The 20,138-nt window shown below is 38.8% G+C and overlaps 1 protein-coding gene across 3 annotated transcripts in view; it reads right to left on the bottom strand.

Annotated features, from left to right (window-relative positions):
* Nucleotides 1-19,828, bottom strand: part of EIF2B3 (eukaryotic translation initiation factor 2B subunit gamma) — a 153,397-nt gene extending 133,569 nt beyond the window's left edge. The window contains exons 1-3 of one of the 3 annotated variants that reach the window (XM_082455413.1): nt 19,696-19,828; nt 14,010-14,166; nt 7,124-7,269 (exon numbers count right to left, since the gene is read on the bottom strand). In XM_082455413.1, coding sequence (XP_082311539.1) covers nt 7,124-7,269; nt 14,010-14,157 — 294 coding nt within the window. In that variant the 5' untranslated portion in view covers nt 14,158-14,166; nt 19,696-19,828. Of the gene's footprint in view, nt 1-1,873; nt 1,941-7,123; nt 7,270-14,009; nt 14,167-19,695 lie in introns of those variants that run through there. The other 2 variants (XM_082455414.1, XM_082455415.1) reach the window with 2 other exon arrangements.
* Nucleotides 19,829-20,138: the final 310 nt, after the last annotated feature.

Here is a 20,138-nt window from a genome sequence, read left to right as displayed (position 1 = left end):
AAGATCCAGCATACACATAAGAGTCCCAAAGACTAAAACCAAAGCAATGTAACAGAACGAATGCCTAAAACTGTAATTCTAAAAAACTTCTCTGAAGTAATAAAAAAGGCAGAAACTTCACAGGGAAAGGACATACTACATATCTAGAAAATATGATTCAGAACATCAACGGGACATATTATGTAGTAAAACCACAAGATTTTAAAGAAAAATAAAAACTCCTTTGGGAGCCTAGACAAAAGGACCAATTCACTCATAAGGGAAAGAAAAGCACATTTTCACTTGGACTGTTTTGACAGCAGCACTTTACAATAGAAGATAATGAAAGAATTCGTTTAAGATATTTAAGGAAAAAATATGAGTCAAGGATATTATATCCCCATAAATTGGCTTATGAATACAAAGGCTGCAGATAATCTGTTGAGCACTGATATCATGACCACTTCTTAAGGAATCTACTAGTAATAAGCTTCAGACAGCCAAATGACCAGAGAGACAAGGACTAGGGACTGGTGGTAATGATCATTAACAGCTGCTAACACCAAAAAAAGACAATTAGAAAATGATTTGCCTCAAGATAGAAGACACCACCACCTACAAAAGCATTTTGCCAAAAAAATTCAAACTGGAATTTAATTTAGCCTCTAGGCCCAACTACCAAGTTATAGAAAATACAGAGAGAGGAGTACTTTTTAAATGACACCACAGGGCTTCCCTGGTGGCACAGTGGTTAAGAATCCACCTGCCAATGCAGGGGACACAGGTTTGAGCCCTGGTCCGGGAAGATCCCACATGCCTCAGAGCAGCTAAGCCCGTGCGCCACAACTACTGAGCCCACATGCCACAACTACTGAAGCCCGCACGCCTAGAGCCCGTGCTCTGCAACAAGAGAAGCCACTGCAATGAGAAGCCCGTGCACCGCAACGAAGACCCAATGCAGCCAAAAATAAATAAATAAGTAAATAAATGTACATAAAAAAAAAAAAGACGACACCACAGGGTCACAATCAGCAAAATGCAGACTGTGGGAAACTCTACAAGAAAAATACCCAGTTCCTTCAACATATAAATTATAAGGCGGGAAAAAAAAAAGAGAGATGGAGGGGAAATCTATATATTAAAAGAGATATTTTAATCAATTATAATGTGTAGTCCTTATTTGCTTCCTGATTTTAATAAACACACTAAAAAGATTTAAAAATTCTATTTATGAGGCAACTAGAAACTCGTATACTGATTGGATACTTGATGATACTAATGAATTATTAATTTGTTTTTTTAGGTGGTATAATGGCATTATACTTTTATTTTTTAAAAAGCCCTCATATACCAATGTTCTGAAATATTTACAGATGAAATAACATGATGTCTGAGATTTCCTTCAAAAGAACATGAGAGGTAGCAAGTTGGGTGGGAATACAGATGAAATAAGATTTGCCATGGGTTGATAACTGTTGAAGCTGGGTGACAGATACATAGGCAATGTTCCATGTACTTTTGTACATGTTTGAAATTTTCCATAATAAAAAGTTTAAAAAAGTGCTTGCTTCGGCAGCACATATACTGAAATTGGAACAAAACAGAGAAGATTAGTACGGCCCCTGAACGAGGATGACACGTAAATTCATGAAGCATTCCATATTAAAAAAAAAAAAAGTTTAAAAAAATAACTGGTCCACAATTGGTATTTAATAAATAACAATTTTAATCATTATTATTAGTTGACTGAACAAATATTTGCCAAATGAATGAGTTCAGACATAGGTAAGACTGAATCATTCATCAGCAAATATGAAACACAATTATGAAGAAAATATAAAATCTAAGAACTTTTATATTATCAGCACCAGTTGTAAGAATGGAGCTCACTCACCCAGGGCCTGGGAGAATGAATGAGCCAATAATCTCTCTTGATAAGTCAGGGAAAGAGGTTTGGGCAGCTGAAACAAAAAGTGAAAAGCCAGTAAATCAGCAAAATTGTGGGATGAGATAAGGCAAAATGAAGTAGAAAACAGTGCCAGAAGAATAAAACCAAATGAAATATGTTGAAAAAACATAACAAAGCAGATATGATGTCCAGCTCCAATATTCTATAAGAACACATGACAGAAGTTTCCACATACAAGTAGGACTGCAATACATTTAGCAAATACAAGGCAAATGACAAAGATGATAAATTAAAATGATAAAACATATTTTAAACAAAGAAGCCAAATAAAGCTAATATACTACTGTGGTCTTTCTCTGAGCAAAGCAGAAGCCACATGGGATAACCTCACAGTAATATTTGGGGAACTCAATCTGGAGGAAGTGGGTAAAGATAAAAGAACCAAAAGCAAATAAACTCAAAACTCTCAAAGGGAATATTCTTATCTTACCTAAAATCTTATTGAAAAAGAGTCTCCAAATGTTTAGGAAGCTGCTTTGTGGGCACAGGGGACGAGAAATAAATGCTCAAAGGGGCACTGCTTTTAAACCATGGCACAGCCTGTGGGTACAACTTTCTCCCTTAAGGAGGTACCAGTCATCCCTCAGCAAACACTAACAAACTGCCTCCTAAGGCTGTCTCACTTTTTTAACTATTTATACGTACTTCCATTGTGCTTCCTACAAGCTCATGTTGATCCCAATCAGATGGTTCTGAATTTTGGCTCAGGTTTTACTTTGTTCTTAATGGCTTATTCAGGCGTCTATTTATGTTCCTCCACAGGTTAGCTCTGCTGCCTTCTATTCCAGGTTGGAATACAAGCTGATGTGAAGCCAGGATTTCAGGTGCCATTGGTATAGGAGAAACCAAGTGGAGACAGCAAAGAGAGCAGAGACTTGCTAGCCAAAGTCACAGCTTGAGAAGAAAGCTCAGAGGTAGGACTGTATATAAAGGATGCCGTGTAAATGATGTGAAAACAAAGGGGTAAGGGAGGAATAGAAATTAGACTGTGCAGAATGACTTAATGAGGATTCTGATCCTAGGTATAAGGAGAAGCCCTAAAATAAGAAGTGATCAAAACCATAAGAAGAGGTAGTAACTTGGGAGTAAAATGTCCTTTTGGCAGTTACTTTACCCTTCATCTCATGCCCTCTCCTATTTATTAATAGTTGCCCCCATTATTTCTCAAGCCTCTAAGAGTTACAGGAACTTATTTGCATGAAACTCCCAGGATCTCCAGTTCTAGGCTAGGGCAAAAATAACATATCTAAGATTTATAGATTAGGGAGCAGAGAGTTTAGTTTATACCTCCATACTAAATTGTTAGTAACTAAAACAGCTCCTGGGAAGACCACTAAACACCCTTAGCTTCTTGGTAAACCTGGCGTCTATCCCTGTGAAAGAACAGAGTTCTCATGACCCTAGTGAAATTCTCCATATCTTCCCTAAAGAAATAAGCAGCTGCACTAAAGAAAGCAACACACCCAACATTATGGTATTAGAAATCCCCACTGTAATTCAGAAGCACCAAAGCCTACTTGGGTGGAAGCATAGAAGGACAAAAAGGAGGCCAAAAAGTGAAAGGAAATGCCTATATACATTGCACTGGAGGCCCTGGCCAGGGCAATAAGACAATAAAAAGAAATAAAAGGCATTAAAATTAGAAAGGAAGATATAATACTGTTTTTATTTGCAGGCAACATGATGATGTATATAGAAAATCCTAAAGAATCTACAATTTAAGAAAGTCACAGGGCACAAGGTCAATATACAAAAAAACAGTTGTATGGCTATATACAAGCAATAAACACTTAGAAAATAGAATAAAAAATACTAGTTACAATATCATTACATTGAAATGAAATAGGAATAAAATTACTGAAAGATGTTCAAAACCTCTATACTGAAAATTATAAAAATATTACTGAGAGAAATTACAGAAAACCTAAATAAATAGATGTTCAAGGATTGGAAGATTCAATATTAAGATGTCAATTCTCCCCAAATTGACCTATAGATTCAATGCAATTCCAATCAAAATCCCAGAAAGCTTTTTTTGTAAAAACTGGCAAACTAATTCTAAAATTTATATGGAAATGCAAAGGACCTAGAATAACCAAGGCAATTTTAAGGAAAAGGAAATCCAAAGGACCTAGAATAGCCAAGGCAATCTTCAGGAAAAGGAACAAAGTTGGCAGATTCATAGTACCTGATTTCTAGACCTACTTTATAAAGTTAAAAATAATCAAGACTGGGGCTTCCCTGGTGGCGCAGTGGTTGAGAATCTGCCTGCTAATGCAGGGGACACGGGTTCGAGCCCTGGTCTGGGAAGATCCCACATGCCGCGGAGCAACTGGGCCCGTGAGCCATAACTACTGAGCCTGCGCGTCTGGAGCCTGTGCTCCGCAACAAGAGAGGCCACAATAGTGAGAGGCCCGCGCACCGCGATGAAGAGTGGCCCCCGCTTGCCACAGCTAGAGGAAGCCCTCGCACAGAAATGAAGACCCAACACAGCCAAAAATAAATGAATAAATAAATAATAATTAAAAAATAAAAATAAAAATAATCAAGACTTTATTAAATGTGGTATGGAAAGTAGAGACAAAAAGACCAATGGAACGAAGTAGAGAGAACAGAAATAGCACACACAGGGACTTCCCTGGTGATGCAGTGATTAAGAATCCACCTGCCAATGCAGGGGACACAGGTTCAATCCCTAGTCCGGGAAGATCTCACATGCTGCAGAGCAACTAAGCCCATGCACCACAACTACTGAGCCTGTGCTCTAAAGCCCACGAGCCACAACTACTGAGCCCGTGGGCCACAACTACTGAAGCCTGCTTGCCTAGAGCCCATGCTCTGCAACAAGAGAAGCCACTGCAATGAGAAGCTCACACACCGCAACGAAGACCAAAAAAACGGAGCCAAAAATAAATAAATTAAATATAAATAAATTTTAAAAAAGAAATAGCACACACATAATCGGTCAATTGATTTTCAACTAGGCATCAGAGCAATTCAATGGGGAAAGGCAAGTCTTTTTAACAAATGATGCTGGGACAACTGAATATCCATACAGAAAAAAGTAAACCTTTATTCCTTTACTTTTAGAAGTAAATACAAAAGAATATCTTTATAAGCTTGGGGTAAGCAAAGATTTCCTAGGACACAAAAAGTACTAACCATAAAAGAAAAAATCAGTAATCTGGATTTCATCAACATTTAAAACTTCTGGTCATCAAAGTCACCATTAAAAATGTAAAAAGGCAAGCCACAGACTGGCAGAAAATATTCACAACGCATATCTGACAAAAGGCTTGCATCTATAATATATAAAGAATTTCTATAATCAATAATAACAAGGCAAACAACTCAAAAAAAAGGCAAATGCCTTGAACAGACATTCCATGAAGATATACAAATGGTTAATAATCACATGAAAAGGTGATCAGTATCATTATTATCAAGGAAATGCAAATTAAAACCACAATGAGATAGTGCTACGTAACACACACTAGAATGGTTAAAATTAAGAAGACTGACAATACCAAGTGTTGATGAAGATGTGAAGCAAGTGCAATTCTTATACATTGCTGATGAAGTGTAAAATGTACAACCACTTAGAAAACTATTTGGCAGTTTGCAATAAAGTAAACCCTATAACCTATAATATTTTTACAAAAAGACCTGCAGAACAATGTTCGTAACTGCTTTATTCATAGTATCTAAAAATTAGAAACAATCCAAATGACCATCAACAGAAAAATGGGTAAATAGGGGTATATTTAGTCAATGGAATACTACTCAGCAATAAACAAGAACAAACCAGTTATACCTGCAATCATATGAATGAATTTGAAAAATATTATGTTGAACAAAAGAAACCAGAATAAAATTATATAATTTCATTTATACCTAGTTCATGAACAAGCAAAATTAATATATGGTGATAGAAATCAGAACAGCAGTTGACTCTAAAGGTGCAGGATTGACTAAAATAAAGCACAAAGGAACTTTGAGAGGTGATGAAAATGTTCTAGATTTGGATAATGATAACCTGGGTATATATAATTGTCAAAACTCACTGAACTATATAATTAATAACTGTGTATTTTACTGTGTGTAAATTATTCCCCAATAAAGGGAAGGAAAGCCCGTGTACATATATGCATTAATTTTTTGTTCTTTAGTGCATAGGTAGGTTGAAAATAATAATACATCTGTTTGCAGTCACTAGAAATAGTAGGAGAAATTTTGCCCCCCAACTCAAGTAAGATAGCAACATTATCACACAGAATGAATTTTTTCCAAAGGACATCAATTTTAGAACAACTGACAGTGGATCTTTCTCACTTTATGGGCCACAGGCCACTGGGGAGACTGTACCCTCATATCCATAGACCCGTGTTAATTTCTTAATCAAAGGAGACTAAACATTCAAATATTATCATGTGGGGGAGCTGAAATTTTTGAAAGTTTCTTCGTACTTCTTTCCAGTCGATCTCTCATCTGCAGAGTCAACTGCTGGTCTGATTTCTATTACTATATATTAGTTTTGCTTATTCATGAACTTTATATAAATAGAATCTTTTGAAGTATATCTGAAGTATATCTTTTTTATAAAGATGTACTATGACTGCAAAATATTGGAAACTAGTGACTGTAACAACTGTCTAAATCTTCACTAGTAACCAAACTAAAAAGCAGTTGAAACATGGGCAAGAAAGTATGTGATGCAAGAATATATTTTTTAAAAAGCACTGTAGGGAGTTCCCTGGCAGTGCAGTGGTTAAGAATCCGCCTGCCAAGGCAGGGGACATGGGTTAGATCCCCTGTTCTGGAAGATCCCACATGCCGCGGAGCAACTAAGCCCGTGCACCACAACTACTGAGCCTGCGCTCTAGAGCCCAAGAGCCACAGCTACTGAGCCCACGTGCCTAAAGCCCATGCTCTGCAACAAGAGAAGCCACTGCAATGAGAAGCCCTCGCACCGCAATGAAGAGTAGCCCCCGCTCGCCACAACTAGAGAAAAGCCTGCATGCAGCAGCAAAGGCCCAATGGAGCCAAAATAAATAAATAAATAAAACAAAATAAAAAATTTTTTTAAAAAAAGCACTGTAAACTGCAATGCATTGGGAAAACATAAGATGATATTTATCTTCAATGAACAATAAAAATCAAGAAATAGTTTTTCACCTTAAGTTTCTGATATATGTGGCGCAGAGAATCTGCAGTTCCCATGTCAGCTTCATCAGGAATACACACAATATCTAGCTTCATTTTCAGCTTGAAGTCTGCACATAGAGCCTTTTGGACATCTCTGGTTGTAATGACAATGACTTCTATAGCATGAAAGAAAAAAAGAAGGAAAAATGCAAAAACTCTCATTCATTTAGACAATGGTTACACTTTTTCAATTAGATTTGGTCTGTTTCTAGATTTAGTAATAACAGCTAATATTATTGAGACTTTTCAATGTATTTTACATGCATTCTCTCAGTTAATTCTTACAGCAATCTCATTTTACAAATGAGAAAACTTGGAGTAAAAGAAATGAAGTGACTTTGTTCAGGGTACTAAAACTAGTAAATGAGATCTAAGATAAAACTCGCGTCTGTATGATTAGAGCCCACACTTTAACTAATACATAACACACTACTTCTTCCTGATGTAAAGAATTTAGAAGAGCATTTATCAAAGCATATACAAATAGGATCACATTTTAACTCTTCATTCACTCCAAAGAAAGAGCTATCACCACTCTTCATCAGACAGCCATCAGTGCTTCACTGAGGATCACAAGGAACCCAGTAACAGGCAGTTTCCACGTAATAGATGCCTTCACCTTAACCATGTAGCTATCAATTAATGACAGAAAACTTGGGGTTTTGTCATGGATCTTTGGCAGGGTAATGTAATCCACTGCAATATAACCTGTGTTGCTGATATCTGAAGATCAGATTTTAGCATCTCTAAAGTGTAACAATTTCCACTACTTGTTCCATGATAGTGCTCAATTATCTCTCCCTTTCACTATAATCATTCTCTTTTCTATTTTCTTCCCTTCTTTCTCCCCCTTTCTTTTTCAAATCATTTAACCTTCCTTCTTTCCTTCTCTCTTTTTTCCTTTCCCCATTTAGCTTTCTTTCAGTCATTAACTCACTCATTCAACCAATCAGTACAAATACATTTAATATGTAAAGGACAAATAGGCACTGAGAATTCAGAAATGAACTAAACATGGTCCCTATTCTTAAGAAACATAACATGGAAAAATTAGACATGGAAATGATTAATTAAGGAAGGCTTCATGGAAGGGATCGCCTCTGAGGCAGGCCATGATGAATTCAAGTCCAACAAAAATTTCTTTATTACATACTGTACATAAAATGCTGATGTTACAAAGATGAATTAGACACAGTACCTGCTCCCAGGGAGATCAGTCTCCCATGCCACTAACTACAGCATAAAGCAGGCCTTGAGAGGTACTGAGATAGAAAAAAAAGTGTGATGAAAGCATGAAAAACAAAGTGTGATGAAAGCATAAAGCTCTGATTAAAACTGTTTGTAATTTCAAAGAGAAGGTGACATTTCCATAGGTTGGAGAGGACATTTTAGGTAGAATGAAGGGAGTAACTATAAATACGGGACAGTCAGTCTCATAATTGGACCAGAACTCTTCCGTATGGAGAGACACTAATGCTAAGCAGGGCTATGTTAACTTCCCTAAAATCACAAACAATATGAACAGAGTGAACATACAGTTTACTGTTCAACTCCAGAATCCCATGTTTAGGAGACATTCTCCAAATTCTGACTGAGCCTCACTGAGAAGGAATTTTCTATATACCACAAAAGGCCATCACAGAGCATAACTAAAGATATATAGCAAAAGTAAAAAGAAAAAAAAAGTTATAGATGACAAATCCATAAGAACTTACTAAAGGGAAGTAGTATATTTAAAAGTGTATTAAGATGTGTCCTTCACCTGTGAGATTGAGATCTAAAAAGAAAATCTTTTCTAAAACACATCTCTTTGGGACTTCCCTGGTGGCACAGTGGTTAAGACTCCAAGCTCCCAATGCAGGGGGCCCAGGTTCGACTCCTGGTCAGGGAACTGATCCCACATGCATGCCGAAACTAAGAGTTCACATTCGCATGCCACAACTAAGGAGCCTGTGAGCCACAACTAAGACCCAGCACAACCGAATAAATATTTTTATTTTATTTTATTTTTTTAAAATAAATATTTAAAAAAAAGTTTTTTAATTAAAAAAATTAAAAAAGTAAAACACATCTCTTAATGTCAATGTCATACAGACTACTGCAAAGAAGTGTTCATGGGTCTGTCTCAAGAAGGTATGAGTGGAATAAACACTGGATCACAACCCAGGGGCCCAGGATCTGGCACCACCCCCATCTGGTATTCTGATTTGCTATATCTAACTATAGGACACCTCAAACTCATTGTGGCCAAAGCCAAACTCATTGTCTTCGCTCAAACCTGTTCCTTGGGAAGCAACCTAAATGTCCATCAACAGAGGAATGGATAAAGAAGATGTGGTACATACATACAATGGAATATTACTCAGCCATAAATAGGAACGAAATTGTGCCATTTGCAGAGACGTGGATAGACCCAGAGACTGTCATATAGAGTGAAGTAAGTCAGAAAGAGAAAAACAAATGTCGTATAATATCGCTAATATGTGGAATCTAGAAAAATGATACAGATGAACTTACACACAAAGCAGAAATAGAGACACAGATGTAAAGAACAAACGTATGGATACCAAGGGGGGAAGGGGGGGGTGGGATGAATTGGGAAATTGGGATTGACATATATACACTACTATGCATAAAATAGAAAACTAATGAGAACCTACTGTATAGCACAGGGAACCCTACTCAGTGCTCTGTGGTGACCTAAATGGGAAGGAAATCCAAGAAAGAGGGGATATATGTATACATATAGCTGATTCACTTTGCTGTACAGCAGAAACTAACACAACATTGTAAAGCAACTATAGTCCAATAAAAATTAATTTAAAAAAATAAAATAAAAGTCACCTGAAATGAAAAACAAAAAAAACAAAAAACCTGTTCCTTGTCTCATATTCCCTTTCCTATTATTGGCATCACCATCCACCTAGTTACCCAAGCAAAAAGTAGAAGGAACTCTTCCCTTTCTTTCTGCTACCCATTCCCATTAATCAACAACTTTTTCAGATGGTCCTTCTTCTCCATCCTTAGTGCTAATGCCTTAGTTCAGACCCTCTTCATTGCTAGTGTGGACTTTTGTAACAATCTCCTAATTTGTCTCCCTGCTTATAGTCTTAACTCCTCCACAATGATTCTTCATAAAGCTTCCAAAGCAATTTAAAAAAAAATCTGAGTTGTCAAATTTATCACCATAAAGTTGTTCACAATATTTACTTATTATCTTTTTTGTTTGTTTTTTTTGGCTGCACTGAATGGCTGCGGTATCTCAGTTCCCAGACCAGGGATTGAACCTGGGCCACGGCAGTGAAAGTGCCAAATCCTAACCATTAGATCACCAGGTAACTCCTCTGCTCATTATCGTTTTAATGTCTGTAGGATCTGTAGTGATGTCCCCTCTCTCATTCCTGTTATTAGTAATTTGTGTTTTCTCTCCTTTTTCTGATCAGTCTAACTAAAGGTTTAATAATTTTATTGGGGCTTCCCTGGTGGCGCAGTGGTTGAGAGTCTGCCTGACAATGCAGGGGACACGGGTTCGAGCCCTGGTCTGGGAAGATCCCACATGCCGCAGAGCAACTGGGCCCGTGAGCCATAATTACTGAGCCTGAGCGTCTGGAGCCTGTGCTCCGCAACAAGAGAGGCCGCGATAGTGAGAGGCCCATGCACCGTGATGAAGAGTGGCCCCCGCTTGCCGCAACTAGAGAAAGCCCTCGCACAGAAACAAAGACCCAACACAGCCATAAATAAATAAATTTTTTAAAAAAATAATAATTTTATTGATTTTTTTCAAAAAAACCCCCATCTTCTGGTTTTACTGATTTTCTCTAACACTTTTGGTTTCTATTTCATTTATTTCTGCTCTTATTATTTTTATCTCCTTTTTTCTCCTTATTTGGGTTTCATTTGTTCCTCTTTCTCCAGTTTGTCAAAGTAGAAGCTTAGATGATAATTTGAGACATTTTTTTCTTTTCTAACAGAGTGCTTAATGCTAAAAAATTTTCTCTAATCATTGCTTTAGCTATATGCCTCAAATTTTAATACACTGAATTTTCATTTTCAGTAAGCTCAAAATATTTTCTAATTTCCCTTGTGGTCAGATGGCCAAAAAGCACATGAAAAGATGCTCAACATCACTAATTATTAGAGAAATGCCAATCAAAACTACAGTGAGGTATCACCTCACGCTGGTCAGAATGGCCATCATCAAAAAATCTACAAACAATAGATGCTGGAGAGGGTGTGGAGAAAAGGGAACCCTCCTACACTGCTGATGGGAATGTAAATTGATACAGCCACTATGGAGAACAGTATGGAAGTTCCTTAAAAAACAAAATAGAACTACTATATGACCCAGCAATCCCACTCCTAGGCATATACTTGGAGAAAACAATAATTTGAAAAGATACATGCACCCCAATGTTCACTGCAGCACTATGTACAAAAGCCAGGACATGGAAGCAACCTAAATGTCCGTCAACAGAGGAATGCATAAAGAAGGTGTGGTACATATATACAATGGAATATTACTCAGCCATAAAAAAGAACAAAATAATGCCATTTGCAGCAACATGGTTGGACCTAGAGATTGTCATACTGAGTGAAGTCAGACACAGAAAGACAAATATCATGTGATATCACTTATATGTGGAATCTAAAAAAAGGGTACGAATGAACTTAGTTACAAAACAGAAGTAGAGTCACAGATGTAGAAAACCAAGGGGATGGGGGGGGTAAAATTGGGAGATTGGGATTGACATAGACACACTACTATATATAAAATAGATAACTAATAAGAGCCTACTGTATAACACAGGGAACTCCTCAATTCTCTGTAGTGGCCTATATGGGAAAAGAAACTAAAAAAAAGAATGGATATATGTATAACTGATTCACTTTGCAGTACACCTGAAACTAACACAACATTGTAAATCAACTATACTACAATAAAAATTGGAAAAAAAAAACCTTCCCTTGTGGTTTCTTCTTTGGGTTATGTAGAAATATGTGGTTTAATTTCCAAATACTTAGGGATTCTCTTGATACCTCTCTGTTATTGATTTCTAATTTAACTCTACTGTGGTCAGAGAACATATTTTGTATGATTTTAATCTTTATAAATTTATTGAGACCTGTTTTATTTTTAAAAATATGGTCTATCTTGGTAAAGGTTCTTAGCACTTGAGAAGAATGTGCATTCTCCTTTACTGGGTGGAATGTTCTATAAACGTCAATTAGGTCAAACTGTAGAAAATCCTAAGGAATCTACAAAAAGCTACAAGAATTAATAATAAGTGTATTTAGCAAAGTTACAGGATGCAAGGTCAGCATAAAGAAACTATTTTTATGTACTAGCAAGAAACTTCTGGAAATTGGAATAATTACCATTTATGATAACATCAAAAATATCAACTTAGAAATAAATCTAACAAAATATGTTTAAGTCCTATACACTGAAAACTATAAAACACTGTTGAGAGAAATTACAAAAGACCTAAATAAATGGAGAGATGTACCACGCTCCTGGATCAGAAGACTCAATATTATTACAATGTGAATTCTCTTCCTACTGATCTATGGATTCAATCTCAATCAAAATCAAAATTAAAGCAACCCTGGGGCTTCCTTGGTGGTGCAGTGGTTGAGAGTCTGCCTGCCGATGCAGGGGACACGGGTTCGAGCCCTGGTCTGGGAGGATCCCACATGCCGCGGAGCAACTAGGCCCGTGAGCCACAACTACTAAGCCTGTGCATCTGGAGCCTGTGCTCCGCAACAAGAGAGGCCGCGATAGTGAGAGGCCCGTGCACCGCGATGAAGAGTGGCCCCCGCTTGCCGCAACTAGAGAAAGCCCTTGCACAGAAATGAAGACCCAACACAGCCAAAAATAAATAAATAAATTAATTAATTAAAAAGAAAAATATTCCTTTAAAAAAAAAAAAGAAAATTAAAGCAACCCTTTTTGTAGAAATTGATAAGCTGATTCTAAAATTTATATAAAGAGGCAAAGGACTTAGAATAATTAAAACATTAATTTAACCATATTAAATCTCGGTTTAAGCCTTTCACTGGTTCCCCACTGCTTTCAGGAAAAAAAATCTAAATTCTTCAGCATGCAATACAAGGCCCTTCATAGCATGATCCCTGTTTATTTCTCTCATTACATCTACTCCTCCCCCTTACACTTGATATTACAGCCAAATAAAATGAAAAGTAGCTGCCAGAACATGCTGTGCTGATCATGACTCTATCTCTGCATACATTATTACTTCTGTATGGAATGCTCTCTCCACGCTGGTAGGCCTGGTAATCTACTTTTCAAGACTCAATTCAAGGGTCAGCTACTCTGTAAGCCTTCTCTGAATCCCTCAAGTAGAAACAGCAACTTCCTTATAACAAGCACTTATAATGTGCCTCTGTTATAACATTTATCACATTACACAATGATAATCTGTTTACATGTGTATCTTTCCAATAGACTTTAAGGTTCTAGAAATCAGGGTCTGAGTTAATATTTTCAATTCTGTACCCTAGTGCTTAATATAGTACCTGGCACATACAGGTTCTCAGTAAGTACTGATTATGAGGCACTTGTATTCCTCATATTATGTTCTGGCATCCTTCCAGGGTTCATCTTAGATCACTGTGGAGACTAGCTCTAAAAAAGTAACACTCAGCACTATCTTCTCAACCTTTTTCACACAGCGATAGAGTACTCCTGAGTTCCTAATTTAAAGAGGCCAGTCTCCAGCCAACATTGAGTCCTAGTCTTCTTTCATTCATCCTGTCTCACCCTCATAAAACTGACAAATCACTGGGATCAAACACCCTAAAAGTTTTATGAGTACATCTCATTGCCATAACTCACCTTCAAATCCAACACGTTCAAGCAGGTTCAATGGGTACCAAATTAAAGGTTTGTTCCCAACTGGAAGCAGAGGTTTGGGAATACCGGAAGTCAGGTCTGTCATCCGAGATCCCCCTCCAACTGCCATTACTACTGCTTGAAATTCCATTTTTACAAACTGCAATCACAGAGAAAAACAAGAGAAAAAGAAGTAACAAAAGTCAAAGCACACACAGTATTAATCCTATTTTTAGTTAGGTTATTGATATCCACTTATGACAAATACATCATTTCCAACTCCAATAACCAGAATAAGAAAGACTCCTTAGCTGCAGTATAAACATCACATTTATCTTATTCTCTTACTCACGGATATATACTCTGAGCTCCAGCCTGGGGAGATGGGCTGGAGGAGGGATATGAATTAAGAAAAAAAAAATCTGGCCCTTGTTCTTGAGTTGCTCACAATTAAGTGAAGACAAATAGAGTGAATTACAATATATTATCATTAATGCATGATACATCCAAGATGCAGTAGGCAAATATAGTGACGCTAACACCTAAGTCTTCCTAGAAAAGATGGAAGGTTTTACAGGAAAGTGATGCTTGAGCTGACTCTTAAAGGAGTAAGAGTTTACCAAGTTGGCTTCTGATATGTGAGTTCATATTCCTTGAAAAAAATTTTAAACTTCTGACTAGAATTAACAGCACAAATACAAGCACAGTAGATCTCTGAAAAGTGTGAAATGACTTAAGATTCTTCTAATAATCCAACCATTTACTCCCATTTTCTCCTTACCCCCAACTTGAAAGATACCACTATAAACACAAAGGTAGGCTTGTATCTTAACCTAGATTTGCAGAGCCCAATTGCAGAAACAAACCAAATTAATTCCTTTTTTTCACACTCAAGGTAATAAATGAACCTGTTTGACATTCAAAAAAATCCCTTTACAGCAGCTACCACAGAAGAGAGGCACAATAAAAGATCATAAATCAAAACCTCAACAAAATACTAGCAAACAGAATCCAACAGCACATTAAAAGGATCATACACCATGATCAAGTGGGATTTATACCAGGAATGTAAGGATTCTTCAGTATACGCAAATCAACGAATGTGATAAACCATATTAACAAATTAAAGGAGAAAAACCATACAATCATCTCAATAGATGCAGAAAAAGCTTTTGACAAAATTCAACACCCATTTATGATAAAAACTCTCCAGAAAGTAGGCATAGAGGGAACTTACCTCAACATAATAAAGGCCGTATATGACAAACCCACAGCCAACATCGTTCTCAATGGTGAGAAACTGAAATCATTTCCACTAAGATCAGGAACAAGACACGGTTGCCCACTCTCACCACTATTATTCAACATAGTTTTGGAAGTTTTAGCCACAGCAATCAGAGAAGAAAAAGAAATAAAAGGAATCCAACTCAGAAAAGAAGAAGTAAAACTGTCACTGTTTGCAGATGACATGACACTATACATAGAGAATCCTAAAGATGCTACCAGAAAACTACTAGAGCTAATCAATAAATTTGGTAAAGTAGCAGGATACAAAATTAATGCACAGAAATCTCTTGCATTTCTATACACAAATGATGAAAAATCTGAAAGAGAAATTAAGGAAACACTCCCATTTACCATTACAACAAAAAGAATAAAATACCTAGGAATAAACCTACAAAAGGAGACAAAAGACCTGTATGTAGAAAACTATAAGACACTGATGAAAAAAATTAAAGATGATACAAAACAGATGGAGAGATATACCATGTTCTTGGATTAGAAGAATCAACATTGTGAAAATGACTATACTACCCAAAGCAATCTACAGATTCAATGCAATCCCTATCAAACTACCACTGGCATTTTTCACAGAACTAGAACAAAAAATTTCACAATTTGTATGGAAACACAAAAGATCCCAAACAGCCAAAGCAATCTTGAGAAAGAAAAACGGAGCTGGAGGAATCAGGCTCCCTGACTTCAGACTATACTACAAACCTACAGTAATCAAGACAGTATGGTACTGGCACAAAAACAGAAATATAGATCAATGGAAGAGGATAGAAAGCCCAGAGATAAACCTACGCACATATGGTCACCTTATTTTTAATAAAGGAGGCAAGGATATACACTAGAGAAAAGACAGTCTCTTCAATAAGTGGTGCTGGGAAAACTGGACAGCTACATGTAAAAGAATGAAATTAGAACACTCCCTAACACCATACACAAAAATAAACTCAAAATGGATTAAAGACCTAAATGTAAGGCCAGACACTATCAAACTCTTAGAGGAAAACATAGGCAGAACACTCTATGACATAAATCACAGCAAGATCCTTTTTGACCCACCTCCTAGAGAAATGGAAATAAAACCAAAAATAAACAAATGGGACCTAATGAAACGTAAAATCTTTTGCACAGCAAAGGAAACCATAAACAAGATGAAAAGACAACCCTCAGAATGGGAGAAAATATTTGCAAATGAAGCAACTGACAAAGGATTAATCTCCAAAATATACAAGCAGCTCATGCAGCTCAATATCAAAAAAACAAACAACCCAATCCAAAAACGGGCAGAAGACCTAAACAGACATTTCTCCAAAGAAGATATACAGATTGCCAACAAACACATGAAAGAATGCTCAACATCACTAATCATCAGAGAAATGCAAATCAAAACTTTAATGAGATATCATCTCACACCAGTCAGAATGGCCATCATCAAAAAATCTACAAACAATAAGTGCTGGAGAGGGTGTGGAGAAAAGGGAACTCTCTTGCACTGTTGGTGGGAATGCAAATTGATACAGCCACTATGGAGAACAGTATGGAGGTTCCTCAAAAAACTAAAAGTAGAACTACCATACGACCCAGCAATCCCACTACTGGGCATATACCCTGAGAAAACCATAATTCAGAAAGAGTCATGGGGGCTTCCCTGGTGGCGCAGTGGTTGAGAGTCTGCCTGCCAATGCAGGGGACATGGGTTCGAGCCCTGGTCTGGGAGGATCCCACATGCCGCGGAGCAACTGGGCCCATGAGCCACAACTACTGAGCCTGCGCGTCTGGAGCCTGTGCTCCACAACGAGAGGCTGCGACAGTGAGAGGCCTGTGCACCGCGATGAAGAGTGGCCCCCGCTCACTGCAACTGGAGAAAGCCCTCGCACAGAAACGAATACCCAAAACAGCCAAATAAATAAATAAATAAATAAAAAGAGTCATGTACCACAATGTTCATTGCAGCTCTATCTACAATAGCCAGGACATGGAAGCAACCTAAGTGCCCATCGACAGATGAATGGATAAAGAAGATGGGGCACATATATACAATGGAATATTACTCAGCCATAAAAAGAGACGAAATTGAGTTATTTGTAGTGAGGTGGATGGACCTAGAGTCTGTCATACAGAGTGAAGTAAGACAGAAAGAGAAAAACAAATACTGTATGCTAACACATATATATGGAGTCTAAAAAAAAAGGGTCTAAAGAACCTAGGGGCAGGACAGGAATAAACACGCAGTCATAGAGAATGGAGTTGACACGGGGAGGGGGAAGGGTAAGCTGGGACGAAGTGAGAGAGTGGCATGGACATATATACACTACCAAATGTAAAACAGATAGCTAGTGGGAAGCAGCCGCATAGCACAGTGAGATCAGCTCCGTGCTTTGTGTCCACCTAGAGGGGTGGGATAGGGAGGGTGGGAGGGAGATGCAAGAGGGAGGAATATGGGGATATATGTGTATATATAGCTGATTCACTTTGTTATACAGCAGAAACTAACACACCATTGTAAAGCAATTATACTCCAATAAAGATGTTAAAAAAGAAATCACAAATCCCTACTGATTTAAAATAAAAGTACTCTTTGACTTACAACAAATGATGTAACCTTTTAAAAACAAGTGTGAAATTCAATGTTTTGGAAAAAAAATTATTTAACTCCAAACTGGCAAATAATGTTGCACCTTTACCATAATTGTGATCAGTCCTGTGCTCCTCACATCAGTATCTGATCTGCAACACTCACACCCTGTACACCCAAGCACAAAGTGAAGGCTCTTGCACAACATCCACAACTTAAAGATATGGTAATTTCAATTCCAGCAGGCACTGCCTCAGATTGGAATTTAACTTCAATCTGGCGCTGTATAACTCCCATAACATCTGATGTTACGTTGAAAAGAGCTCTGGACCCCTAAGGGTCAAAAGACCTTAGTCTGAGTTCTGGTTCTGCCACTTACAGGTGAGGTAACAAGGGGCCTGAGATTTAAAACTCTCAGCGTCCTCAGTTTCTAGAAGGGAGACTGGTGGTTAAGTTCACAGGCCCTCAAGCTAGACTGCCTGGGTCTGAATTCTAGTTCTACCATGAATTAGCTGTGTGATCCAGGGCAAGCTACATAACTTCTCCAAGCTTCAGTCTTAATTTTCTAAGATGAGAATAATTACAGGTTCTACTTCACAGAGATTTATTAATATTAAATGAGTTAATCTATGTAAAGCACACATAATAATGTCAATCCCATGACAAGCATTATCTGTTTGATATTCGACAGGTCATGGAAGCCTTCTGTGCCAGCTGAACCATAATTCTGGTCCCTGTATTGCTATTCTTGCTTCCTAGGTTGCGTTTCTCCTGTGCCTAGTATTTAATCACCTTCTAGACTTTTAAGACTCAGTTCAAGAACCACCTTGCCTAAAAAGCCATTCCTATCCTTTCCCACCCTCCTGGAGAAGTAACTCTTTTCTTAAGTGCCTTCACTCTACTATGTACAGATCATCTCTACCTTTACAGGTTGTATTGCGCATTTATTTAAATGTCTATTTCCTATGAGTTCCTTGACTGTCGCTGCTGTATCCCCAGTGCTTGACACAACTCCCGTCAGATGCTAGGCACTCAATCAGTGCTCTGTGGAATTGAGCATCCGTGAACCTCACAACAACCCCGTGGTAAGACTCAAGCTCAAACATTAGAACCCAGGTCACTAGGTTCACAGAGGTTCCTGCTCTCAATGAGGCTCTGGGTGATAAGCATGAACATAACCATCCGTGATACCAGGCAGCCTGTCAAATGTCTCAGTGTCACTACCACGACTCTGGGTGATGGGAATCAAGGCAAAGACTCGTTAGCCACTCAAGTTTTAGAGGGGGTGTTCATGGCATCCCAGACCTGCCTCGGTCATAGCACTCACTGCCTTCTCCTTTTGTAAACTGGTAAGATAAAACACCGTTATCATAACTGATCTCTCAGCCAGATCTTATTGTATTTCACTGTCTTGCACCCAAACAACCAAAAACAGAATAAAATGAACGAAGAACTGAAGTGTAAAGGACTAGGGACTGTGCTCAGGGCGTCTGGTCCTGGGTCTGGTGCTCACTCGCTGTGACTTCTAGCAGATCCTCCCCTCCCTGAAACTCAGTTTCCCCATCTGTTGCACGAGGTGGCTGGCTCGGATTCTCCCCGAGCTTCCTTCTAGTTCGGGCACTTGGCTCCGCGGCCGGGTCGGGCAGGCACTCGAGCTGGCGACTCAGACTCTGCACCCCCGCCAGCCGCTCAGGCCCTCCTTAACCAGGCCCTAGGAGCCCGCCTCCCTCCGATGCAGCGAGGCCCGGCGGCCTCCACCGCGCGGCTCACCCCGCCAGCCAGCTCGTGCGCGGCCTGGCAGCGCACCAGCCGCAGCTTTACCTCAGGTCCCCGCGTGCCACAACCGCTCGCTCGGGTGGCTCCCCACACCGCCGCCGACTGACAGCCCAAAGGCGCAGGCGCGCGATGGCCGGGCAGATCGATGGGACGATCTGGGCAGGCCCGCGGAGAAGGAACGAGCACCGAGTGATAGATGCCGGCCGAGAAGGGCATGGCGGGGAGGAGGGGAGGAGGCGAGGAGGTGGGGCCGCCTGAGCCTTTTCGTTCGTTCACACATCACCAAGGCCCCTTGAGCGTCCCTCACAGGGCAGGGGAGCTAGAAACAGCCTCTTCCTTCAGGCAGTTCTCCTTCTAGGACCTGGCCTCAACTGCCACTCTGCGAAAAGAGAGCTCTTTCGGAGCTGCGGTTTGGGGCTAGCCAGTGGAGAACTCACCAAGGATTGCCAAGGTTTTCTATGTCCAGTGAGGTCTAACGTGGCGACTCA

This window comes from Balaenoptera physalus, assembly GCF_965194825.1.
Source record: "Balaenoptera physalus genome assembly, chromosome: 1".
NCBI classification, from domain to species: Eukaryota; Metazoa; Chordata; class Mammalia; order Artiodactyla; family Balaenopteridae; genus Balaenoptera; species Balaenoptera physalus.
This window is presented reverse-complemented; position numbering and strand designations above follow the sequence as displayed.